General features: G+C 39.0%; 2 protein-coding genes across 10 annotated transcripts in view; both read left to right on the forward strand.

Moving 5' to 3' along the window:
- The first annotated feature begins 866 nt into the window (after positions 1-866).
- On the forward strand, positions 867-4,882 carry tapbp.1 (TAP binding protein (tapasin), tandem duplicate 1). The gene is made up of 8 exons (XM_077009552.1): positions 867-1,060; positions 1,448-1,636; positions 1,880-2,128; positions 2,388-2,747; positions 3,607-3,930; positions 4,182-4,283; positions 4,513-4,541; positions 4,698-4,882. The coding sequence occupies exons 1-8, from the start codon at positions 997-999 to the stop codon at positions 4,704-4,706; spliced, it is 1,326 nt and encodes a 441-aa protein (XP_076865667.1). The 5' UTR covers positions 867-996; the 3' UTR covers positions 4,707-4,882.
- A 981-nt stretch (positions 4,883-5,863) lies between these two features.
- daxx (death-domain associated protein) overlaps positions 5,864-25,714 on the forward strand; it is a 33,701-nt gene continuing 13,850 nt past the window's right edge. The window contains exons 1-5 of one of the 9 annotated variants that reach the window (XM_077009544.1): positions 5,881-5,908; positions 6,028-6,145; positions 7,220-7,444; positions 8,443-8,811; positions 11,080-11,211. In XM_077009544.1, coding sequence (XP_076865659.1) covers positions 7,247-7,444; positions 8,443-8,811; positions 11,080-11,211 — 699 coding nt within the window. In that variant the 5' untranslated portion in view covers positions 5,881-5,908; positions 6,028-6,145; positions 7,220-7,246. Of the gene's footprint in view, positions 6,146-6,167; positions 7,078-7,219; positions 7,445-8,442; positions 8,812-11,079; positions 11,212-25,714 lie in introns of those variants that run through there. The other 8 variants (XM_077009545.1, XM_077009550.1, XM_077009543.1 and 5 more) reach the window with 8 other exon arrangements.

A 25,714-nucleotide genomic window follows, 5' to 3' on the forward strand; every position in this document is an offset into this window, starting at 1 on the left:
CGCAAGGAGCCAATAAATGGGCGAGTTAAAGTCATGCCTATATTTGTCACTAAGATTTACAACTGCCCTCCTCTTGTGTGATTGAGAGGGGGTGACAGTGGCAAGGAAAACCTCCCTGGACGGGGGAAACAGGACCTCTGGTCAAACCTAACCTCACTCCTCCAAGTCAGGAAATTAAAGTGGTCTTATTTAGTTTTATTATTTTCCTGTCGAATCTGTTCTTATTTTAAATTATATTTAGAGTTGAACAACGACGCACAGCAACAGCACAACAAACATGGCGGACCGTACCAACGGAGCCTTGGGGGGGCTTTTACTAGCCTGTTGTTTTCTAGAGTGGTCATCCAAAAAATTCCATTATCACTTATTACTCCAATATTTATTAACATGGTCAGCTGGCATTTATGTTATCTTTTAAACTGCCCCAAATGGATAGAAACGATGTTATTTTATGAATGTATTCTGTAACAAATTGCAGAACTTGTTATAATTCTTTCTCATTTTGTGATTGCAGGTTAATTAAAATGACCCAATGCTAATTATTATGACTGTCAGTGGCTGTTTTATTACCTGAAATCAGAGCGCGTCCTTGTATGAACCCGGGTTTCCGGTAAATCATGCAACAACAAAACAGTAAAGATCACATAAAATGGTTTCAATGTGACCTCTAGTGGTGGAAGTGGGAAACGTATTCATATAAAACAAGATTTTAATGATTTTTTTAAAGATTGAAAGACACATTGTTGTGATTGTTTAATAGATCAAACCTCAGATTGAATGAAATAATGCAGAAAATTAATGCTACCGTACGTTTATGGAATTAAACAAACGACAGGCCTCTGACAGGGAAATTGACATGCGCTTGCGCACTCTAAATTTAAAAGTGAAACTGTTCTTACGATGCTGTTTTTTTATTTCAAGTCCGTTGATGTTTTCAGTTTGTTCAATAGGACATAAACTCACACTTGCGTGCTCTGATTCTAAAGCCAACAAAGAATGCCCAATATGTCGACCAGTTTCGAGATATCGATATTTGCTGTCGTCTTTTTCTTCGTCGGCGGTAAGTATCCATTCACAGCAATTATACATTCTCACTTACTAAACGTAAACTCGACATGTTAAAAGCCTTCGTAATATATTGTCGCAATGTAGCCCACATGACAGATGGCTAAAAACGGCTAAAAATATTTTATAGTGGCTGCATGTATCTAAGTGGCCTTGCACCTTTGGCACTTGTGTTTGTTTATTATATGTATTTTAGCCCTACTGTTCAGACAAGATAGACGTTTATTCGCGTCCTACTACACTTCAACCTAACTTAGCATGTTCTGCCCGTGCTCCGTCTAGCATTTTGCTGCAGCTTATCTCGCGTGTCCAGCCAACCTTTAGAAATACATAAACGATGACAGATTGCACAACGTGTCAGTAAAAGTCACTTGGTTTGCAGCCATTTGTTCAGGATGCGAAGTGTTGGAGTGCTGGTTTGTACAGGAAAAACCAGGTCGTGGAGGGGGTTTCTCCCCTCCAATGAGCCAGGAGAAATCCTTGATGTACGTCAGAACGAACCTGGATAGTGAAAAAACCCACCATAAACCTCCATCCGACATCAGCCCCTCCAGAATTTACTATGTGACTGGTTAGTATGATAAGAAATTCTTTTAGAATTTAGTTGTAGATAATGAAGCAATTGTTTTGCAGAAATCAATTTATTACCTGCATAGCAGGCAGTATTGTTCAGATTCAGATATAGGATAGAGCTTCATATTCTTGTAACGGATCATAATGTATGATAAATATATACATGTATTATGAGGAAATAATTAAAGAATATTCGCCAAGTTTCACCAAGCAATAATAAACTGTACTTTAAATCTCCCAGATCCTGCTGGTACTTTCTGCAGCTCATCTCTCCATCCACCTGAGGGCTCTGTAACAAAACCTCAGTGTGAAATAAACCCTTTCACTCCTCAAGCATCTATGGTCAGATGGGCTGCTTCACTCACAAACTCTGCACAAAGCCCAATATACCTGGATGCTGACTGGTTTTCTGTGGCAGCACAAGGCCTTGATGGACAGCTGATTTTATCAAATTTGATGCGAGCTTCAACAGCTTCTAATGAGCCAAATGGTAAGGTTTTGCATTAATTAAACGTAAGAGCCCAGTGATTTGTAGCTTTGGTACAAGGATAAAAACAGATAATATCTTTAATATAGAATATTAGAATATTTCATATGAGTTACATTTTATATATGTTTTATATTCAATTTCACTGTTCACGGCACACTGTTGAATCTGGTGCAAAGAATCAAGATAGCAGTGGGAAAAAGATTTCTTTAACATTACTTTTATTTATTCTGCTTTGTCTCCCTCTTGCTAACTCTGTCAGTAATCCTCAGTGTCTCCAGTAAAACTGCCTCAGTACGCTCTAGACTGGGGGAGCCTGTTCTTTTAGACTGTGGGTTCTGGGTAAATCCAGCCTCCCCTCTTTATGGTTCCGGCTTTGCTGTGGAGTGGCGTTACCAGTTCCGGGGTGAAGGGAGGCTGGTTGTGGCCTATGATGGTAAAAGTGATCGATTTGCTGAGACATCAGAGGTGGGGGCCGACTTGGACATCATTGCCCTTTATGAAACGGGAAATGCCTCACTGGTCCTTGAGGAGGCACAAGTGAGGCACTCTGGCACCTACATCTGCACCATTTATCTACCCCACCTTCTGGCTCAGGTGGCCATGGACCTGGAGATAGTTGGTAAGTTTTTGACAAGTTTATTTAAAGGTTTTTTTTTTGTCACAGCTTTGGAAGGCCAAAGAGCAATCAAGCGAATCCCATGTGTCAACACACTTTGTTCAACTCAAAGATGGGTTTAGTCACTGACTTGAGTTGTGCTGAGCAGTACGAGATGTGTATTCACCCTAAACTTTTATGAAGCATGTTTAACCAAGAGAGGGAGACATTGTATTTGAAATATACAGTTGGACGCTAGCCCAGAGGTAGGCAGATTCAGGTTCTCAGGGCTCTGGATGCGTGGTTTGTATTAACATTGATCCTTATATACAGCTTGGTAGTTAGTTGCTTCAGTATCTGACAGCTGTATTAGCCCCCTTAGTTTTTTTTGCCCTTCCCTTCACATTTCTTGGCTCTTTTAAGTCATGCATTTATTTATGACTCTCCTACTTTCTCACATTCCATAATTCCTATCAATTACAAGTATTCTTCTCAAGAGCTCTAGTTATCATTAAGTACATTTGTGCTTGTGTGTTAGGTCAGTGTGTCTATCTATTGGTGTCTCTGAGCAGATATTGTTGAGCTATGCAGACATATTTCTGCTTCTCGTTTATAATTTCTCAACTCTCAGAGTCATGTTATCTCTCCAAAATATCAGGCGGTTGTCCTCCCCAACCATTAGCTTATTTCTCTAACTTATATAACTGCATACCACTCTTTGGATACTTCTCATTCCTTGGCTCCCATCAACATACACATTGACATTTTTGTTTGTATTAATTAAATGCATCAGGTGTGTCCACATCAATGACACATTGGCCACTGACATAATGATTAGTAGCCTCATTCCCTTTGTATATCTACCCATTTCATCTTCTTCCAGAACCTCCATCCCTTGCCATCTACCCCTCGCCTCTTCCCCTCTCTCTCCCTGGGCAAGTGGTGACAGTCCACTGTGAGGCTTCTGGTTTTGTCCCTCTTTCTTTGGACCTTGGCTGGGAGTTCACTGGGGCAGATGGTAAGAGGCGACATCTTGACCAAAGCAGCGTGACTGGGCACAGGCAGGCCATTGATGGCACCTATAGCCAGAGCACTCGTCTGGAGTTGGAACCCACCAAGCTAGGGCTCGGCAGGGGAGGAGAGATCACCTGTGTTGCCAATCACCAAGGAGGATCTAGACGAGCTAGTGTGACACTGAATGTCATTGGTGAGTAAGAAGATGATGAGTGCTTTTTTTGTTATGATGTTATTACTGATACAAAGGAAGTGATTAAATTGAAGAAGATTACAAGGAGTATGAGATGGAATGGTGTCCAAAGTCATCTAGCCTTTTGCTATATCTTATTTTCTTTTTTGTGTGAAGATTTGTTTTTGTTAAAATTGTATGTTGTTTTAAAATTGAAAGAAGCAGATAGAATGTTAGCCCTAGAATGTTAATCTACCTTTTAATTATTTCAGGTGTCAGTGCTCCTTCCATAGAAGACTCTATGGCATTGGTTGCTGTAGCCCTTGTGCTTTATGGTGTAATTAAGGTTTTATTCTGGACATTCAGTTCTGGTGGTAAGATAGCATTCACCAAATATGCATTGAGCTTCTTTTAAATTTTAATTTTAAATTCAAATTTGATTCAGGAAATGGAAAAACCTTCATCTTGTTATAAGATATTGGTATAGCTGGAACATATTGGTTTGCACTGCATGTTGAATGGTATCCTGGAGATTAATGTGTGAATGTGAAAGTTGTTTAATTCATATTATCATATCTATATTTCATTATTCTATCCCTGTAGATACCAGCAACATAAATTTGAAGGACAAGGTAATATCCATATTATTCACATATACCTAGAAATTACAACAGATAATACTTTTCATTCCAAAATTCTCTTTCCAAATCACATAAAATAGTTATGTCTACTATATTTATCATTGAAAACATGTATGCTTATTGTATCTCGTATCTCAATTTTAACAGGACCAGTAACTGGTGCTCAAACGCTTTCCTGGGTGTTCAAATAACCTGAGGAAAAAGGTTTTGTAAATTCTTTCAAAATACTGTTACAGACTCCATTCTGGTCCATCATTGCCTGTTAAGAAAAGCAGAAGGAAATTTCAATATGTTTTAAATAAAAAAAATTGTGTAATTATTTGTGTGTTGGCCTTTACAGTTTTCATTCATTTTCATTGACTTTTGATTAAAAGTAGATCCAAATGTGTAATGTATGTATATTAATGATGTATGGGATTTTTGTGTAGATTTGTTTTAACCTTCACTCACCCATGAAATACAAAGTACTTGGTTGAGTATTTCTGAGGGTACCTCTACTAACTGCAGTTCAAAACTAACAACACACTCAACCCAAACAATACTCAGGGTGTGTTTGAAATAGTCTACTTACTACATACTACTCACATACTTAGAGTATATGATAAGTATTTGGTTGGGATTGAAATTGGTTTGCAGTATGCAACCAAAGTAATTTTCATTATGTGAAAGATATTCGGGTCACATGCTCCTTCTGCCAAATTTTCCAGTACACAACCAGACCTATCATCATGGTGTACTGCATCCTGTCATGCAAAGGCTGTGGAAAATATTTCCCAAGTAATCAGAACCTTCATGTCCACAATACCTCAGAAGTATGGATTAGGTTTGGTACATACTGGATACTATACTGCATTCTACTAAAACCAAGCACCTAGGCATGTTGAATCATAGCTAAGACTTCAACCCAATAACAATGTTGATTTACAGTTGATTTATGGTCATCAACTAAAACAGACCAAAACAACCCAAAATCAACATTGTTTCAATGTTCCTTTGTTATTTTGATCAAGACTAACCAAAAATGTTTTTCCCCAGCTGATAGGTAAAAGTTTAAATGTTTAGGATGTGTTTGATGCATAAATCGAATAATACAAGCCAATTAATAGATTTAACTTTGTCTACCAAAACTCATGAATTAAAAATTTTGCTTCTCTGCAAAATCATGTGTAATGCAATTTTGAACATCCGTCCATCCATCCATTCTAGATGGCGACGATGAGCGCCAAAAGTCATTTGAGTACCAAACAACGAAGAAGAAAACGATTGCATCCAATGACCTAAAAGAGTACTGGATTCTATCCAACCAGGCAGTTCGTTGTTGGCGAATGATCAGTGTTGCCACGAGCGTTTCACTTGCGGTATTGTCCACTTTTGTACTTGCAGGAAAGATTTTTTTCGCGCGGCATTTTAAAGTCATCACATGAAATATTTTAAATAGCCAAATAAATAAGAAAAATAAAGCATTGTTTTGATCCAGGCTGATTCAAAGTTTTGGAGCTTGACGACTTGTATGACAGTTTTGAGGGTGGATCGGATCTGAAAGACCTGGCAACCTGGGGAGTTAAATTCAGCGTTTGGGTTCCAGAGTGCTGTGCGTAAGTTGGATTTTGTTGCACAATATTTCCTATAACATCAACATTTGGGTCTGAATCTATTAGCTAAATTTATTTTGAATCGTGATGGTGGATAACTACTTTGATACACTTAAAAATCTGCTCACAGTGATGGCTAGCTAGCGAATCTACTGTTTACCAGCTAAAATCCGAATGCTGAAAATGTTGCTCTAGCTAGCTAGCTAACATGCTATTTAAGCATACGAAACAGAAATCAGGCTAACGATAGTTATATTGCTAGCTACCATCGCTCTCGGCGTCGGTTCTGTTAACAGTAGGCTGGCAGGCAAGCTAGCAAGCTGAACATTGCTATTTGTCGAAGATATCCAGGTAGTTAGCTAAACTAGCAAGCTAACTACGTTACCTATGACAATTACCCTTACTAACGTGGGATTAGGTTGTGTACCCCATATCAGCACTAAAAAGGGTCCTAACACAAAAAATACACTGACAAATCGCTAGCTAGCATAATTAGCTAGCTAGTCGACATACCACGATGGGCTTCCAACTCTTTAGCTACCTAGCAAGATGCTAGTTAGCTAACTATAATGATTCGTTAAAGTTTTTAACTGCTTAGTAACTGCTAGCTATTGGCGTTGGGTTATAAAGCAAAGTCAGAATGTTGCCTTACAGTATTTTTCATGACAGCACCGTATGCTTAAATATCAGCTGCGGTAGACAAATGTCTACAATTGAAATGTTTAAAATGGAACGGACTTTCTAAATTAACTGTCGAAATATTTATTATTACTACCCGTTATGTAAGTTATGTTAAGTTATGTATGTTAAGTTAAGTTAAGTTATGTAACGCTAACCTGTGTTTAATAGTACTAAATTGCCCTTCTGCAATGGTACACAGTAACTTTTACTATTAAGCGAATGACGAGTAAAACCACAACTTGGAGGTGTGAAAGGTACGGGAAAAGGGGGAGGCTACAAAGGACAAATTTGTTGCATAGAGTAACTTTAGCACTGTGCGAGTCGGTTAGCATTACTTCAGTATAGAATTGTTTAACTTAATTATTTACTGATCCCCTTCTTACTTGAAATCTGAAGCAGATTTGCTCAACCATCATAAAAGTAATGGACAGCATTGTGATCGTCGATGATGATACTGAAGAACCTTCCTCATCCACTGTGCGTCTTCAATCGACATCATGTGTATCCAGCACATCTAAGGTCCAACAGTCAAAGCCAACCCACATCACTGAGTCACCGTTTGGCATTGCTAAGAAGGATGGCCATGTCTTGAAAGTGGAGAATGAGAAGCTTTTTGGAGAGGTATGTTGGTGCTCATGTGTACCTCTGAGAGAATAATATACATATATATTTGAACTACTGTGACAGAGCTAGTCACTTTGGCTGCTATCTGATCGAGCTAGCTCTTTGGTCCGCTAATCAAATCTCCTGTTTACCTGCTGTCTGATCTGAGTTCGAGTCCCGGGTAGGTTGTCTGCTTTCAGCCTTTGTTATAATTGCATTCACTAAACAGTCAATTATTTTGTATCTGCTGCAGATATTACTTGTCTCAGACTTTCGACCTGCACATTAAGGTTTCGGTGTTCAAAAAAGTATTCTGCCTGCTACAGCGTTTTGCTGTAGAAAATGAACTTTGCTCCTTACATTACTCTGAAGGTTCTAAAACTGTACTTGGTGTCTGGCACTGTCTTTCAGTTGAAGAGCAAGGGTATTATCGATTAAATGTTTAACACTGTCTTGGCTTTTTGAAGTCAGTGTTGGCATTCTGAGCTGTGGCTCGTAATTTACAACTGTTCTGTTTTATCCAACTATACAGAATAGACAGTTAAAGCAGTATTATTGTGTACTATCAAGTTTATTAAACCTTAATACATAGCAGACTCACTAGTACATAACCTCTCAGCTCGTGGTGTGTGTCACACTCAAATTCGTCCCTCTAGGAACATAACATGTAACTAACAAATCCACTTGTTACATGTTTAGCTGCAAAATGTCAGTTTTATCTAATCTAATGTTTTTCAAAAAGAACAAGATCAGTGATGGCTTAATGAAACAAAACAAGAATTAAGTAGTACATGACGGTGCAGTGCTATCACTGTCTCAGCTTTAACCAATTGCTCAAACACAACTGACTCATCAAACAGTGTGGTGATGAAGCAGAAGCAGTTATTTCTCATAACTAAAACAAAGAAGTAATGCATTACTACTGCTTCTGCTTCATCACTACACTGTGCTTGATGAGTCAGTTGTGTTTGAGCAAATGTCACTAATGAGTTCTTCTTATTTCTAACTTCACTTAGTTTGTGGAGCACTGCAAAATACACACCCAGGATCACCCAGAGGTTGTGACGTTCCTGCAGATGAAGTACTCCAAGGCCTCACCTGACTTCCTATCATCGGTGGAGTTCCGGAATGCTCTGGGCCGCTGTCTTACAAGAGCCCAAGCCAACACAGCTAAAACCTTTGTTTATATCAATGAACTCTGCACTGTGCTCAAACAGCATTCAGCCAAGAGGAGGGCCCTAATCCAGCCCAATGTCAAAAAGCAAGGGACAAAGTGGAGCATATGTGAAAAAGAGAAGGGGAATGTAGAGGAGGTGGATCCATCAGTATCTGCACAACAAGAAGGGAAGGAGGAGAACACCAAAAAAAGAGCTTCCAGGAGACAGGTATAGATCTATCATTACAGCATTATACAGAAAGACTGCTAAAGATGTACTTAGGTTTAGGATAATGTATGAGTAAACTTTCTAAACATAACCTCTCCATATACCTAAATGTTCAAATCATAATAGTCTCTTAGCGCTTAGTATTGTTTCATGCATGAGGTGATGAGCCATGGTTGTTAAAATAAGAAGTTGACCATGTGTACCCATGATAGCAATGTTTTAAGAGGTAAGATTTGTTTGAGTGCTTAGGTATTTAATATTGTACAAAAATGTCAGGCTACATGTCAAAACTTGTAACACCAAACCCTACATCTTGGAGATGTTTAAATAATTTTATACTGGTAGTTCTGACTTGAACTTGTTTAAATCTTATAATTAAGGCCCTACCAAATTCATGCCCATGAAAATTCACAGACTGTGAAGTCAGCCTTTTCCCATGACCTATCCAGTTTTCTATTAAATACAGGTAAACTTGGAGGAAAATAAATGTATTGCATAACTCAACAGCACAGAGTTAAACTAAGTTGCTAAGTACTTTATAACCCTGACTCTTAAATGTGAGTGTTTCCCAAAACTTCATAACTAACATTGTAAACTTGTTTGTAACATAAGTGTTCTGACCCATTTGTAACTCACTTGGTACTTAACTCAAAGCTCATGTGCAGTTCTACCTCAAATAGGATAGAGGCCACTAATTTCCCTTTAAAAAAAAAACCTTGTGAAGGTTCTTGGCATGGCATTAGCACATGCTAATCTCAAAGCATGAAATCAAAATTAGCTAAATATTTAAAAAAATGTGCATCTCTTATGCTACATCCAATGGGAATGAAAAGCAAAGTTACTCGCTTGAATTATTTAGGCAGTATTTTTCTAGTATTAAATTAATGTTGGTTGTATGTTTCATGGTTTTGTAGTGTCACAACCTACATTGAAGATCTTTTAGCTAAAATATGAGAATAAATATATATTATTTAATTTTATTCCAGGGTTTGATTTCATTCACATCAATCAAATAATATAACTTGATAGAAGTGCATGCAATTATTTGTTGTACACATTTAAAGTAAATTATTTAAATTGAACAAAATGCATTTTCCAGTGTTGAAGTAGTATCTAATAAATACAATGTAATCTCTGTGAAGAAATCCTTTACATATATAAGTAACTTTGAGTAAGGTCAGATTAGAGTAACCCCACTGATGGATTTCTGCATACTCCTGCATTGCACATGAGCTAAGCAAAGCTGCTGTACATAATCTAGACTTCAAGGCACTGGGGTACAAGTTTTCCGTTCTCTCACCACTTGAAAAATAAATAAGGAAATATAACATTCACTGGAAAAAAGTCCTGTCCTGCACCTTTTTAATCTCCTATATTATGTCTGTAGGTTTTGGGAAACGCGTTACGTGGTTTTAATTCACGTTACGTGGTTTTAAAGTTGTTCGTTAATCTCTAAGATCATTCATTATCGGGGAAACGCACCAGTGATCTCTTGCTGTGGACATGAACAAGACAAGATCATTGTACACAAATTTTCTTTTTGATCTCTGATGTGGATTTGAATTTAACAAACTTGTTTCTGGTTTTGACAAAAACCTTTAGTTTAATTACATATGTTGCTATTATGTTTTAGAAGTTGTTTGAAGCACCAGATTCTTTAACGCTAGCATGGCGCAACCTATCGACAAACTATTTTAATTTCATGACAGAAAATTAAACTTAACACCTGATGATTTCCAATGCTTACATTTCAGCCATTAAGGAAAGATGTTTGCTTACTAGGACAGGCAAATTACTATCCTAGCTGTGTAATTGTGTTTAGGCTACTTGGATGATGTTCTGAAATGTTGTAAATATTGTTTGTGAAATCCATTACATTTTAAAATGTAATGAAAATGAAGCCTTTGCATAAATTTACTAGGGCCGTACTAATCATAGAACTTCATATTGTGATACTTTTCTGTTCTGTTTTGGTGAAATGTAATAATGCTAATGTATTCCAGATATTTTAATATTAAAGATATTAGGTTGAAATTGTAATCTGTTCAGTTTAGTTTTTGTCTGTAATACATTTCTAAAATTGTCATGTCCCACGTAGTTTAGTCATACAGCTGAATGACCCAAAATGTTATCCCCTAGTAATGATGTAATGTCCCATATGTTTTATGTGAAAAGCCACAGAATTTAGAATGTTATACTACATTATTGTTGCATTCTTTGTCATTCTCTAAATTTGTCTTTTTCTCTCTCCTTCTTGCTCTTACTCAGATAGCATATTTGGAGAACCTGCTAAAAGTTTACAATGATGAGATCAGACGGTTGCAAGAGAGGGATTTGAGTTTGGAAGATATGGAAAAGGAGGACTCCAGCTACATCCAGGAGCATAAGCTCAAACGCAAAGTTAGTCTTGCTGTTCTCTTTACTTGAACTCTTGAGCTGGGGTCAAACAGAATGTAAACAGAATCTGGTGGGGGAAAAAGCTAGGTAATTTGGATGGGAATGCCAGAAAGCAATTCACTTTGGGTAGCAGTTAATTTTGCTCTGTGCAAAGGTAATTCGGGTGTAATTTTAACCCTGCGAAATCGTGAACCTCAGGCCTAGGCCAGTAGAAAACAAGAATCCTGAAAAAAAAGATGAAGTGCAAATTATTTTATCTGTAGCTTTAACTAGATGGTACAGTTGGATCAAGATTTGGTTTCTTGATCAGGGGATTAATGGCTGCTTGTTTACAGGTTTTAGGCATGTGACCCATTGTAATGGATGTGTTAACTACTGTTACCAGAGGTAACATCTTTGAATAATTTTGAGGGAATTGAGTCTAATGTGCAAGTAGTGCAAAGAAGTTTCTTCAATTCTGGTTGTGGGAGAGGATGAAAAGCTTCAAGCATTTCTTCTAATGCTAAATTTTGTCAATATCAAACAAACCAGATGACGGACCAGATGGATTAACTATAAAGAGATTTATATTTAGTCTCGTATTCTCTATTTTATTATCAAAGAAATCCATGAAGACATTACTAGTTAGGTTTCCTGGAATCTGAGGTTTAGCGCCTAAGTTTATAAATACAGTGGAACCTCAGTTAGCGAACGCCTTTGATAGCGAACAATTCAGGTAACAACCAAAACTTTCGGACTTTTCTGAATTGTGGTCGTTAAGAGATTCCACTATAGTACTAAAAGAAATCTAGGGTTGGTTTTATTATTCTCAGTGAGGCTAAGTATGCTCAGCATGTTTTAGTGAGTGTCCTTTTGTACTCAATAAGGCACAGTGGAATACTTCCTGCTTAGTAGATTTCCCGCTCTAATTCATGTGCTATTTGTTTTAAGTTACGAGTTTGGTCGGTGTACCATGGGGCGAGCTTTTTAAATCTGGCATTTAGGCTATATATTCGAGTGGAGCTACTGTATCTAGAGCTGATCTGCTGGTATTCTCTAAGTAGTCCGTAAGACTGTATAATTCCTCTCGATCTGTTGGTGAGTAGGTTAAAGTAGTTAAGTCTGGGAGGGTGCCAGGCTAGGGCTGCCTACTCTGCCAAAAACGTCCTCTATTCATCTTCATATTTTTGTTTTGCTGTGCATTTTTTCCCTGCCATTTTGAGAGCAAACTTGACACAAATTGTTTATTGAAACAATCTTGTCCTGACTGGGAAGCTTGGCGGTATTTTCATCTCATGCACATGCGTGTTTGATGAAAATACTGGGGTGAACTCAAGCTAAGCGAACAGCACATAAAAAAAAACAAACACAAACTTTGATATAAACATAAGGGGTGATATGCTTCAGGACTTTGGCACGGTTGGAGGAGGTGGGCCACGACACGGCGAGGATGCTCATGCATGTGTTGAGCATCCCGATCCCGCAGCTGAAACACTTTTAAGAGACGGTCCTGGTGCTTGCTGGTCTTTCTTGGGTGCCCTGGAGCTTTATTGGCAACAATGGAACATCTCTCCTTGAAGTTCTTGATGATGCGATAGATTGTTGACTGAGGTGCAATCTTTCTAGCTGCGATACTCTTCCCTGTTAGGACATTTTTGTGCATTGCAATGATGACTGCACGTGTTTCTTTAGAGATAACCATGGTTAACAGAAGAGAAACAATGATGCCAAGCACCAGCCTCCTTTTAAAGTGTCCAGTGGTGTCATTCTTACTTGATCATGACAGATTGATCTGCAGCCTTGTCCTCATCAACAACCACTGTGTTAATGGAGCAATCACTGAAACGATGTTAGCTGGTCCTTTTAATGCAGGGCTGCAATGAAGTTGAAATGTGTTTTTGGGGATAAAGTTCATTTTCTAGGCAAATATTGACTTTGCAATTAATTGCTTTTAAGCTGATCACTCTTTATAACATTCTGGAGTATATGCAAATCGCCATTATAAAAACTGAAGCAGTAGCCTTTGTAAAAATTAATATTTGTATCATTCTCAAAATGTTTGGCCATGACTGTACAAAAAAATAGTTTTACTATTTCTTTCTTAATTGTTTAGTTTTATTTTTTACTTAAAATATTTTTTAACCCTGAAGTTTAAGTAAAAGTAGAAGTCTTTCGTATTACAACTACTCTCACAAGTACCTTTTTGTCCAAAAAGCTACTTGAGTAAATGTAACGGAGTAAATGTAACACGTTCCTACCCACCTCTGCCTATGTGTCCTTGAGTGTATGTAGAGCTGGGCGATTAATCGATATTATCTATTAATTCGAATTTACAGTTAAGGACGATGTGTTTTTAAGAAAATCGATTTTCTGAGATTTAATTTTCACCACCGATGCTGCACTGTAGGCTCCCGTAGTTCAGTGAGTTTAGCACCTCCCACCCATCCACCCTCAACACACACACACACAAACATGACGGCGGAGCTTGTGCCCAAGAAAAGAGCAACTAGCTCCGTGATCTGGAGTTGGTTCGGTTTTGCGGCGTCAGACGTAGACCAAACAAGTCCTCGCTGTAAGGTGTCTTTGAAACCGATAGAGGGAGAGAGCGAAGAGTACCATTGTTCAGTTGCGCTGTCAATAAAGTTTCCCTCCGCGGGATATTTTGGATTAAGCAGTTTCTGCCTCGGTTACCGAACCTGCTTCAATGGATTATACTTTCGTGAGTGACCGTAGCGCGCGGCTCCGCACACCTCGCGATCCATTCTTAGGACGGGCATCTGAGGAATTAAAAAAATGGCCACCTGGAATGTAGCTGCACAAAGGGGTTAACCTCATTGTGCAGCCACATTCCAGGCGGCCATTTTAAAAATTCCTCAGATGCCCGTCTAGGGTTGCAGCAGTAACCGGTTTCACGGTATACCATGGTATTAAAATGCACGGTTATCATACCCTGTGCGTTTGCTTATTACCGGTAAAAAGCAAGCCAGCGGAGAAACTGACCCGCACATGCGCAACTCCGCTCCGGTTCAGCTACTCAGCACAGCGGTGAGAATGGCAGAAGTGTATCAGACTTAACACATTTTTTAACAAAAAAAGCTAAACTAATGTCAGCGGCGAAAATGACGTAATCGCGGTGGCTCCGCCCGTGCGCGAGGGTCTCGCACGCTGTCGATTAGCGAGGTTGTGCACCTCTCGAATTTTGTAACGCCTCAGCGCAATGAACAAAGTCATATTTTGGACACCACACCCTGTCCAAATATGCCACACCCGATACACACCCTTAGCCAACCAAGCTAACATGCTAACATGTGGGTGTACCGTCTCACTTCGGGTTGGCGAAAATTTTGAAAATTGCTCATATATTCCATACAAAGTAATCCTTTTATGTTCGAAAGTATCCGCAATCGGAATAAAAACTAACAAAATAATCCACGGCTGCTTCAGTTTCGCCGAACAGTGTGTTCTGTGGAGCTTGGCTTAGGTTAGCAAAGGTTAGCTTATGTTGCTATGCTAGCGGACCGACATTGGAAATGAACCGCGACTTTCCGAGGGCTTAATTTAAAAATATAATTGACCAATCATGGCAAATTAGGGCTTCAGAAGGAAGTAAACTATTGGTTAGAACAGCTTTCAATCACTTCTAAGGCTCCAGCTTGTCTCTGTGGGCTTATAGGTTCACCCCCCCCCCCCCCCCCCCCCCCGCCCCTTCACACCTCGTCGGTGAGAGGTTGTAAAACCTGTCATTCAAAGTCACTACCCCACTTCTGACCAATAAAAACCACTCAAATCAAAGCAGAACCGCTGCAGCTTTGTAATAAGAGGTCAAATCCGCTTTTAAAACGCTTCGGTAACGCTTAGGGGCCAGATTTGTCGGAGCGTCTCATTCAGGAAGTGGATTACACAAAATTTTGCAGTGAGGTGAGCAAGCTTTTTAAGGTACTTAACCACAACGGATCTCCGATGTTAAGGTCTTAAATTAAAGCCTTATTAGTACACGATTTTTAGGTGACAAAACATGGTCATCTTACTTCGTATACTTTTTAAAAGGACAATTTAAATGGCGAGTCAAGTTGCACGTGTAAACCACATGTTGTAAACACGGTGTGTCCAGAAGGGGATTTCTTGAAAACAGTTGCTTGTAGATGGTTGAAAATCGGTATGCAGGATGTTATACTAGTTAAAAAAAATACAATCAGTGTGTTGTGTTTGCGTTTTAAGAATTTTCGGCGATATTAATTATTTTGTGTGGATAAACAGATTTTGCCCGGCGATGGGATTGCTAGAGGGCGCAACTGTACAAAGAAGTTAAAGCACCGATCGCAGACCGGTTTTGATGTATCCACGGGGTTGCCATGACTGTCTGAAATGTATGCAAAATTATATATATAATGATGAAGCAAGTAATGAGGAAAGACCTAGAAGTCAGATACACAGAGCGGCTAGAATGAGTGCTGATAGTATCCTGCTTTGTGGATGCCCCGTTTAAGGGAAACTTCTCCAAAAACCTGGATGACACAGTTGAGGCCTGTCTTGAAGAAGCTGCAACCATTGCAACAGAGGTGTCCCCATGCCAAAAACAGCCTCAAAAGGGAAGGGAAGAAAATGAGGCAGGAGAGGGCAGCAGCAGCACCACTACTGTTACTAAGAGAAAAGGTAAAGGTCTGTCTGCATTGCTACAGCAAATAAGTTCATCCAGGCAAAACAAGGCAACCTCAGGAAATTAAAACACCCATGAAAGGGTCATGTCTGAGGTCAGGATATACATGTCTCTTCCTACTATTGACACTGATGCTGACCCTCTGGCTTGGTGGAAAATGCATGCCGAAGGAATGCCTTTTCTGGCAAATGTGGCAAAAATATATCTATGTATCCCTGCCACAAGAGTGCCTTCTGAAAGAATGTTCAGTACAAGTGGACGTATTCTATCACCTCACCGCTCAAGATTGAGCCCTGAGAAACTTGACATGCTTACGTTTCTGCATCATAATCTGGCATGAATATTAAACACAAATGACTGCTGCACTAAAAGTTTGATTTCAGGAGAACTGTTCAAGAATTCTGCTGCACCTTTGATACCGCAGTATTTACTGAGATGCTTATCATACCGTGAAAATCTCATACCATTCCAACCCTAGTGAAGACTGTAGGGCACTCCATGATGACTGATGTAGTCTTCATACGGATGTTTTGCCACTGTTGTTGCATGTTGATCTGGAAGATCATACATGTTCAGGAATTTTGTAATCCGTCACAACAAGTAAGTAATGATTACCTTTTTGAGTGAGAGGCAGCTCAGTTAAATTTGCTGCTATCTTTTCAAAAGGCATTGTTATGACAATGTTTTACATATTTTCATTTTATTTTTCATTGGTTTGCGGGTGAGGAGTCTGTGGTCATCGTACTTCAAAAGCAGGGCACTGGAAGCACCATTCAGCTATGTTTCTTGACGTGTGGGCAGTAGCATTGAGGTTGTAATGTTTTCTGTGTACTGATGACCATTAAGTGCATGTCCATGTAAAGCCTCAAACACTTTACATTGCAAACTACCAGGCACTACAACCTTGAAGGAGAGGATCGCTTGGAGGATTTTTAAGCAGTCTTTCATTTTTAAATGTGTGCCTAGTATATGGAAGCAATCAACTTTCATTCCACTACCTAAGGTGTCTAAGCCCTCAGACCTCTGACTTCAAGCCTATGGCCTTGACATCTTGTGATGAAAGCATTTGAGAAACTGATTGAAGGAAATAGTAGCAAAGACTGAGATACCTAGATCCACTGCAGTTTGCATACAGGGTAAACAGGGGGGTGGAGGATGCTACTGCAGCTTTACTCCATTTCTTGTTTAAACACATTGATGGGCATTGGAAAGATGATAGACTATTATTTGATCAGCCTTTAATCAGTCCCACCAGGATTTCGCGGGCCTTTTTTGTGATTGTTGCGGGCTAAAATGTTTGATGTTGCGGGTGTTTTTCAAAAAAATTGCGATGGAAGTTGCGGTGTGTTTTTGCTTTTTTGTGAGTACATTACAATAGGGAGTAAATGTTGTATGGTTTCCTCTATTTAGTAGTCCATTTTAATTATCTATTTACCTATTTATTCAGGGTTGCCAACTTTTCAAGATCGCTTGAAGTGAGATTTGAATCTGGAGGGGGTGGCGAACATTAATTGTTGACGGGAGGCGGGGTTAGCGAACGTAAGTTGTTACCGGGCGGCCTGTAAAATGGACACAAATTAAGTATTATATCGAGATCGATCGCCAGTGGTTGGCGCCAGAGCGAACTAGTAACTCATAGATATGGATCAGAGATAAATAAACTTTATCTCAGTTTAAAGTTTAAACTTATAAACTTTATCTCAGACCCTCGCCACTTGCGTGCGCTGCAGTGACTTCGCGGGCTACCGTTGCATTGTGGGGAATGTAGTGTTTGTGCGTGCAAAACACCATCGGGCAGCTGTGGCCTGCGGGCCAGTTCTAATAGTAATTAAATATCATCCAGGGGGCCATAGATAATCAATTCGCGGGTCGGATCTGGACAGTTTATCCCCGTTTTCATGTAGTGTACCGGGATACTGCTTTTCCCGATCTTTTTGCCGTTATTTTCGTCGCTCGCTGCTTTCAGTCTGCTCCTCTTGAACGTATATACGGAAGTAAGGCGGGAGTTTGTCGACGTCACATCAATACGACATCAGTGATTGGTCAAATTTGCGGGAAAGTTGCGGTGATTGGCTGAAGTTGCAACACCGCCCTGAATTCGCGGGGTTTGCTTGAAGTTGCGTTGAAGTTGCAAATCGCAACATCGCGACTTTCTGGAGGGTCTGTTTAATACTACTCAGCCCAGTGTACTGGCCAAGAGGTTGGCAGGTGTCATGGAAATTTCCTGAAAATAGATGAGGACTCAGACGTGGTTAAAAGAGATTTTATTAAAAAGTAACAAAAAGCATGACTGTCTCGTCTAGAACAAGAACTCTGAGGACAGAGCAGTCTCTCCTTTATACCGCACGCAGGCGGGTTACTGTTATGGTAATGTTAAGCACAACACGTTCCAACATATTGACGCACAATAGGTTGTTTTTGTCTCATGTGTATTCCTCCTAATATGAAGCTTTCCTGTTTTTAGCAGAAGAAACTGATGTATCAGTTGTACACAAGCTTTCTGTCTCTGCACATTATTTTGACGCCGTTTACAATGCACACACACACACACACACACACACACACACAAGGACATACAGTATACTGAATTGCATACTGAATTACACTATTCACAGTCCTTCTGCTAATCAGAAGGACATGTACTAAATCATAATGTTCTTTTGTAATCTTAATGACAGCAAAATGGTGTAATTTCTCACACGGGTAATTTTGCATTGGACTGTAGTCTGATTGGATGGATTTAGAATTTTTTAATTAATGGGACCCAGAGAGTCAACTTAAATGACTAATTTTCAGATAGTTTAATATCTTCTCTTGGGTCCCCACAAGGTTGTTTTATTTCCTCTTTTGTTTATCCTATATTAGGGGTGGGTGATATGGGGAGAAATTGCTTCACGATTTTTTGCATAAAATCACGATTTCGATTTTTTATCACGATCTAGGGTTTTTCCATCCAAAAAAATTAAACATTTTGGGGCTACAAAGCTTTCTTTCTAAGCAGATTTTAATGAATGAATTGCAATTTTTCATGTACAAACATTGTAAACAAAAAATGTAAACTAAATATACAATATTTCCCAGCACGTTAAACTTAAGTTAAATATTTATACATATAGTCAAAATGATTCGAAATAATTTCATCATATTTTCAAAACGCCCTGAACGTCTTCACATTCTCTCATGTTTCGTCTTGGAATTACAAGAGGCTCGTATTTGTTAACGTAATACAAGAGAACTGTTCAGTCAGACCGCTATTTGTTGTGAAACGAAGTAGTTACAATTTCAAGCATTTTCAAGTACTTTAGCCTAAATTCCAGCACCTTTCAAACCTGAAACACAAAGCAACTTTAAAACTGTTTTTGAAGGGTGTTCTACCACAAATCGTTTCGGACAACACTGCAAAGAATGTGACGCGGCAAGTAAATGCCTCCGCCGTTCGCGGAGGTTCACGCGAGGTGTGTGGAGTCGCATGCTTTGGTCATTAATTTACATGATTTCATTTTCAAATTCTGACGTGCCTGTTTTTCATATGTTAAAACCAGACTCTGTATGAAAGTCTTAAAATAGAAATCTCTATTGTGAGGATCATGTCAGAAATAAATCCTCTCTTTCTGCAGTATCTGGTTATATTTCAACTTGGCAGTAAAATGGACGTTTACAACAGTTGTTGATCAGACACTGACCCAGGCTCAGTTTATCAGATATTAAATAATTTAAACTTAAATAATTGTAGTCCTACTGAAATCCATGATTTATGTTTCTCTAATTTTGCAGTATTTATTTAAACAGGTGTACAGCTTATTTTTTTAAGGAGACATTTTGTATACAATAGTTCCAGGTTTCTACAATAAATCTTTTATTGAACAAAAAAAAACTTTTCTTGTAATTTCTTTAAGGGTCAGTATATCTTTTAATAATATGTGTAACAAACTATGATACCGTGATATTTCCTGAGACGGTTATCATACCGTGAAAATCTCATACCGTTGCAAATCTACTGGGAACACCTCGGTACCCCCTAGAAGAGCTAGAAGAGGTGGCTGGAGAGAAGGAAACCAGGCCCTCTTTGCTTAGGCTACTGCCCCTGCGACCCGGACCCGGATAAGCAGATGAAGATGGATTGATGGATGAATGGATTTGTGGCAAAGTGCAATAAGCACATTTCCTAATTGGTGCTACAGAATTAGTGTTAATTTTGTGCTTGGACAGTTTATCCAGTGTCAGTGACTATTTACAGTTAGTCCATGTCACTGACAGTTTACCCAGTGTTTTTACAGTTTAAAAAAAGTTAAAAATGTTCTTGTAACGTTGGGCGCAAGGCGATGGACGAGACATAATCCTTTGCACTTTCCAAATCGTTACGTTTATTACATTTACCAAAGCGCAGACAGCGCACATAAAACACGTTTACATATAACATGTGTGACTCAAACAACGACGAGCACAGGACGCTGCGCGAACACACATTAAATAGACAAACCACATAAACCCCACGTGATGACGAGACGAGTCACAGGTGAGGATTATCACAAGACGCACCTGCACCCACGGAGATCTACAGACGCAGACAACGTTAACACACACCCAACAGGGAGGGGTCGGGGACCGCAACGTGACAGTTCTGTTATTATATTCGCACTTTAAAGAAAAATACTCGTTTACATTTTATACTTTCAGTTTATTAAGTGTGAGCACTTTCAAAATAAAAATGCATTTGGTAGCAACAGCTTTTGGGTGAATTCTTAATTATTTCATTCATAATAATAATGCACTGGTTAGTGTCCCAGTAGGAGTCCACTGTTGCAGATATAGACACCTCAAAGATGTCCTCTGTTTATTGTCCAGCCGTCAGTAACTACCAACTACCAGTAACTATTTGCTGATTAATATCGATATAATACTAGTTTTAACATGTTGCTTCTGTACATAGTCAGGAAACAGCTCAAATACATTTTTAATAACACTAAACCCCAAATTGGATCGAATCGAATCAATTAAATCGGATTAAATCGAAATAAATCAATTCTTAATCTTCGGAATCAGATCGATTCTTGGAATTTGAATCGATACCCAGCCCTAGTAGAGTAGATACATTGCACACCGATGCTGAATGTGTTATGTCTTCATTTAATGGTGTGAACTTACCAAGTTGCATACCTGGTTGAAACGCCACCAGACCAGTTTGTAGGATTCATCACATGCATCATTTTAACACTTTGTGTCCAGGCCACTGCAATACCATCTGTATTGAAAAGGCAAGGTTCAAGAATACCACAGTAACCATCTGGAATGCCTGAATTAACAGAAGGAGGTACAAGTGAAGTCAAACGATACATTTCACAGTGTAGAGGTATGGTTGTGCTCACAACTATTTAGGCCCACAGGGCTGGCCCAGAGAATATCATAGAAGAAAATAGTAGTAGTCCTTTAGTGTGTTGGTATATGTTTGAAAGTACATTTTGTTACATTAGTCAATGTCTCCGCAATGTCTGGTATAATCTCTACTGCGATGTGAGGAAAGCGAGTATGGCTCAGATGAGATGGGCTTTGGCTAGATCTGTACTTGGCTGGGCTTCTCCACTGAGGAAAAGGAGAACCATGGTGTCTAGTGGCTGCGGATTTGTCACCTTGCTGCCAAAGTTCTTTATCATGAAGTTGTAGCTTTAGTGCAGCCATGTCTTTGCTTAGGTCTTTGACTGTGTCTGTGAGGTCCTGTACAGCTTATAACAAGCTTATGCATGTCATTTCGTCAACAGTACGGACTGACTGAATAGCTGCAGCAGAGCAATCTGTGTTAGTGGAGGTAATTAGTGGAACCAGTTTGGCTGCATGTTGTGCTCGTTCAGCCAGTGCTGCTGAACTCCTCTTTATCCAGGTGGATACAGAAGTCTGTATTTGAAATTGTTAACTATGCTGCACTTTAGTTGGAATGTCCACAATTCAAGTATAATTCTGAAGGTATTAACAGTGCTAATCGTGTGCTGATTAATGACACAATGGGATCTGACAAAGGCAGGGATCTTGATTTTCTTGTATTTGGCATTGGTGTGCTTGTGTTTCCCTTGTAAATAAACCCAGTTCCAACAAAGACCAAAGATCAGTACACTTCAGTATAATTCACCACCTGTGAATTGTTACTACTCCCACTCTGCAGGCTAGACCAGAACCCAACAATTGGAAGAAGCGTAACGGACAACACAAATAGCCAATGAGAACAGCACTGCCGAGACCAATCAACTGGTGGAGTTATGCATGATTTTCACCAATAGCGCCACCTAGTGGTCAAATGTTTCCAAACTGCACAGCATGACACAGAGTTCTTGGTTATGCATAATGGTCAGGTTTCATGTCGATTTACCAATATTAAGTCTGTCAAATGGCCAAAACCAATTAATTGGCTCATGGTGGCCATCTTTTTTGAGTGATGTCATCATTGGGTGCCTTGATACCACTTGACCACCTGATGCTGCATGAAAAGTTTTGGCTTGATGTGACCAATGGTTGATGAGGAACAAGTTTGTCTAAGTTATAGCGCCCTCTATTGGACAATTGTGGCCAGCTTTGACCTGTGACCTCATGCATATGTGCCATTTGTCATGTGCCCTAGCATATCAAATTTCATGAAGATTGGTCAAAGCATAGCTGCTGAAGTAAATTTGGCCACGCCTCAGAGCTATTTTTTGACATGTGACAACCAGAATGTATGCAAATGTCACAATTTTGTCCATAATTATTGATATTGAGATTATTCTGAGTAGTTTGATACCAAGATTGTGATCACAGGAAAACCCAAGGAGTAGTAGGCAAAAGTTTGGCATATTATGTAAATTAGCATTAGGCAGAACTTAATGTTTCTTGAGGCTTTTTTGTTTGGCTTGAGCCAAGGAATCCAATAGGAGTTAGTTTCTAGGACCTACGATTTGGGAGATATAGACCAAAACGCAAAATGGCGTGCTATAGCCCTACCATCAGGCCAATGTGGGTCTCTGTACTTTAGCATGGTCCTGCAAAGAGACTACACGTTTCTGCCAAATTTGGTGTCTCTGGGCCTTACGGTCTAGGCTGCAGTATGCGTTTTATGCGTAGAAAAATAAGAAGAAAAACCATAACAATTACAATATGTTTCCCCACACTACGCATGTGAACCCTAATTAAAGGAGTCCAGTATGAGAGGTCCTACCAAATCCAAAAGATCAAGGTATAGCTTGGGTGGCAAACCATCTAGGCCTGGTGATATGCTCTTCTGGAGGTCTTTTTCATCTTTGTGAAGCTCTTTCAACTTTATAGGTGCATCAAGGAGATCCCTGTCCAATTGTGAGAGGACTGGAAACTTTAAACCATCAAGGAACGTCTGACATTGAGCTGCATAAAAACGATCTCAGATTTATACAAGTTTGAATAAACGTTTTGAAAAACTTATTGATAGCTGGATTATCAGTGATTAGTTGATCATTTGAGTTTGCAATTCCATTGATGTAGGATTTAGCCTCACATTCCTTCAATCTGTGAGCCAACAAGTGACAAGATAATATTTGTCTAATTCTATGTAAGATAAACTCCGCTTTAGCAATTGATCGACGTTTGTTATTCTTTTAAAGATCTCAGGTTGACCATGCGATCTTCAATAAAACATTGTTTTTGCAGGGTTTCTAAAAGTTCTACATTATTTTCTAAATCATTAAGTCTTTGTTTCCGCTAAAACTCAGTTTTAATTGAGCTAAGAAAATTTGAGTTGGTCAAGAGTGAGCTGTTGAACCGCCACCTGGCAGTTATCATTTCTGGAAGGAGAAAACGGCAAAATATTGCTAAATGATCAGACAGCAAGATTGGTAAAATTGTGATGGATGTCTTTGTCAAACTCCAAATTCCTTTCGACCAATATAGCAACCCTTTTAGTTTCATTAGGAGCCTTGTAGTATTTGATTTGGAAGCGATGGACATCACATTGGTTGAGGTGCATTTCCTGTTTCAAAGCTATCGAAACAAGATTTTCGATGTAAATGCTCCAGAACTCTTGTTCGTTTTTCTGCTGAGTTAAGTCCTTTTACATTAATATCTTTAGAGGTAGTGTTCCCATAATCAATATTAATTTGTACTGGAATGTATAATGAAAGAAAGGGTAGAAACAGGTCCTCCAAATAAAGCAAAGAAGAACAGAAATAGCAATGATGTACCCATAATAATACAGTTGGTAGTCTGGTGCAAGGGGAATAAGAAAACTACAAGAAAAATACAGACCGCACAGACATAAATTCTATAGGTCTGTACAAAAAAAAAAAAAAACAATTGCTGATCCGTGGCATATCCACCGCAACTCACAGTAGTCGTGATCAACCCACATAACCCATCAAAAAAGGAATGTTCATATCAACAATTGGTAGGGGGATATGGACTAGAATTGCGATGTGTGATAACATTGTTGGATATTCCGATATCGATGTGAAACAATAAATTAAGATTCAAGTACAGAAATGTGTCTCTCTGAACAGCAGCACGTTAATTTGTTTTGTTTTTTAATGTGTAATGAATCCAGAATAATTCCAATTATTTTGCAGGTTTATTCAACAATAGATGAAATCTAAAATTAGATAATACGTGTACAAGTGTTCTGCTGTGTTCTCTCAACATTTAGTAATCATAAATAATAATAAAATAAGGTTAAAAATAAATGAAATAAAATACAAACAAAAGCACTCTTTTTTAGTGATAGCACAAACTTATTATAGCTAGAGCTCAGCATCACAGAAGCAACATAGCCAACATAAAAGCACAAAAACTTGCAGTTTTTTTTCTAAAAGTTAGGTACACTCTGTAAAATGCTGTTTGTCCGTACAACCTAAAAAAAGACACTAAAAGTATTTATTTAAAGTTGATTAAACACCAGGCTGTGCTCATTTTTTTCCCGGACTAACTAGGTTTATACTTTCGCGCATGACCCCGCACACCTCGCACGAACCTCCACTAAAGTACTTAGGCTAAAGTACTTGAAAATGCTTGAAATTGTAACTACTTCATTTCACAACAAATAGCTGTCTGACTGAACAGTTCTCTTGTATTACGTTGTAATTCCAGGACGAAACATGAGAGAACGTGAAGACGTTAAGATTGGGCGTTTTGAAAATAAACAACCATTAAATAATGTGATTAAAAAAGTGAATTATTTTGAATCGTTTCGAGTATATGTATAAATATTTAACTTAATTAAGTGTAACGTGCTGGGAAATATTAAAATGGACCTTGAAAGTGACGTACAAGTGCTTGAATTCCACCTTAAGGTGTATGAACCCTGCAAACATGCCTTTGTTCATTGCGCTGAGGCACAGGAAGTTACAAAATTCGAGAGGGGCACGACCTCGCGAATCGACAGCACGCGAGGCCCTCGCGCACGGGCAGAGGCATCGCGATTGTCCTTTTCGCCGCGCGGACCCTCGCTCCGCTCGCGATGCATGATGAGCATGTTCACCTCGCTCTGCCTCTTGCCTACTTACGTCACGTGATCGTAGTCTGCAGCACGAAGAGCTCCCTCTATTGCTGGATGTGGATAATGCACGCAGATGATGCGATTTGAGTTTGCTGTTATTCAAGGCTCTTTCGATGTGTTTATAGTGAAACCTCATATCGCGATAACGATAAAAATACGATTAATCGTGCAGCCCTAACAAGTGGTCTTGCTCTCATTTGAACCAATATGTATTCAAATAGCCCAAGTGTGCCTTTATAATTTGCCTCTGAACAAATATTACAAACATAGTAGTTACTTAACTGTTGGACTCTGTGCTTCGTGCTTCGTGCTTCGGTACTAAACAAAGTTCTTTGCTTTTTGAGGATAGTCAAACGTTAACGTTTTTGGTTTTATTATTTTCCACACCT

The sequence above is a fragment of the Brachyhypopomus gauderio genome, chromosome 6, assembly GCF_052324685.1.
Source record: "Brachyhypopomus gauderio isolate BG-103 chromosome 6, BGAUD_0.2, whole genome shotgun sequence".
NCBI lineage: Eukaryota > Metazoa > Chordata > Actinopteri > Gymnotiformes > Hypopomidae > Brachyhypopomus > Brachyhypopomus gauderio.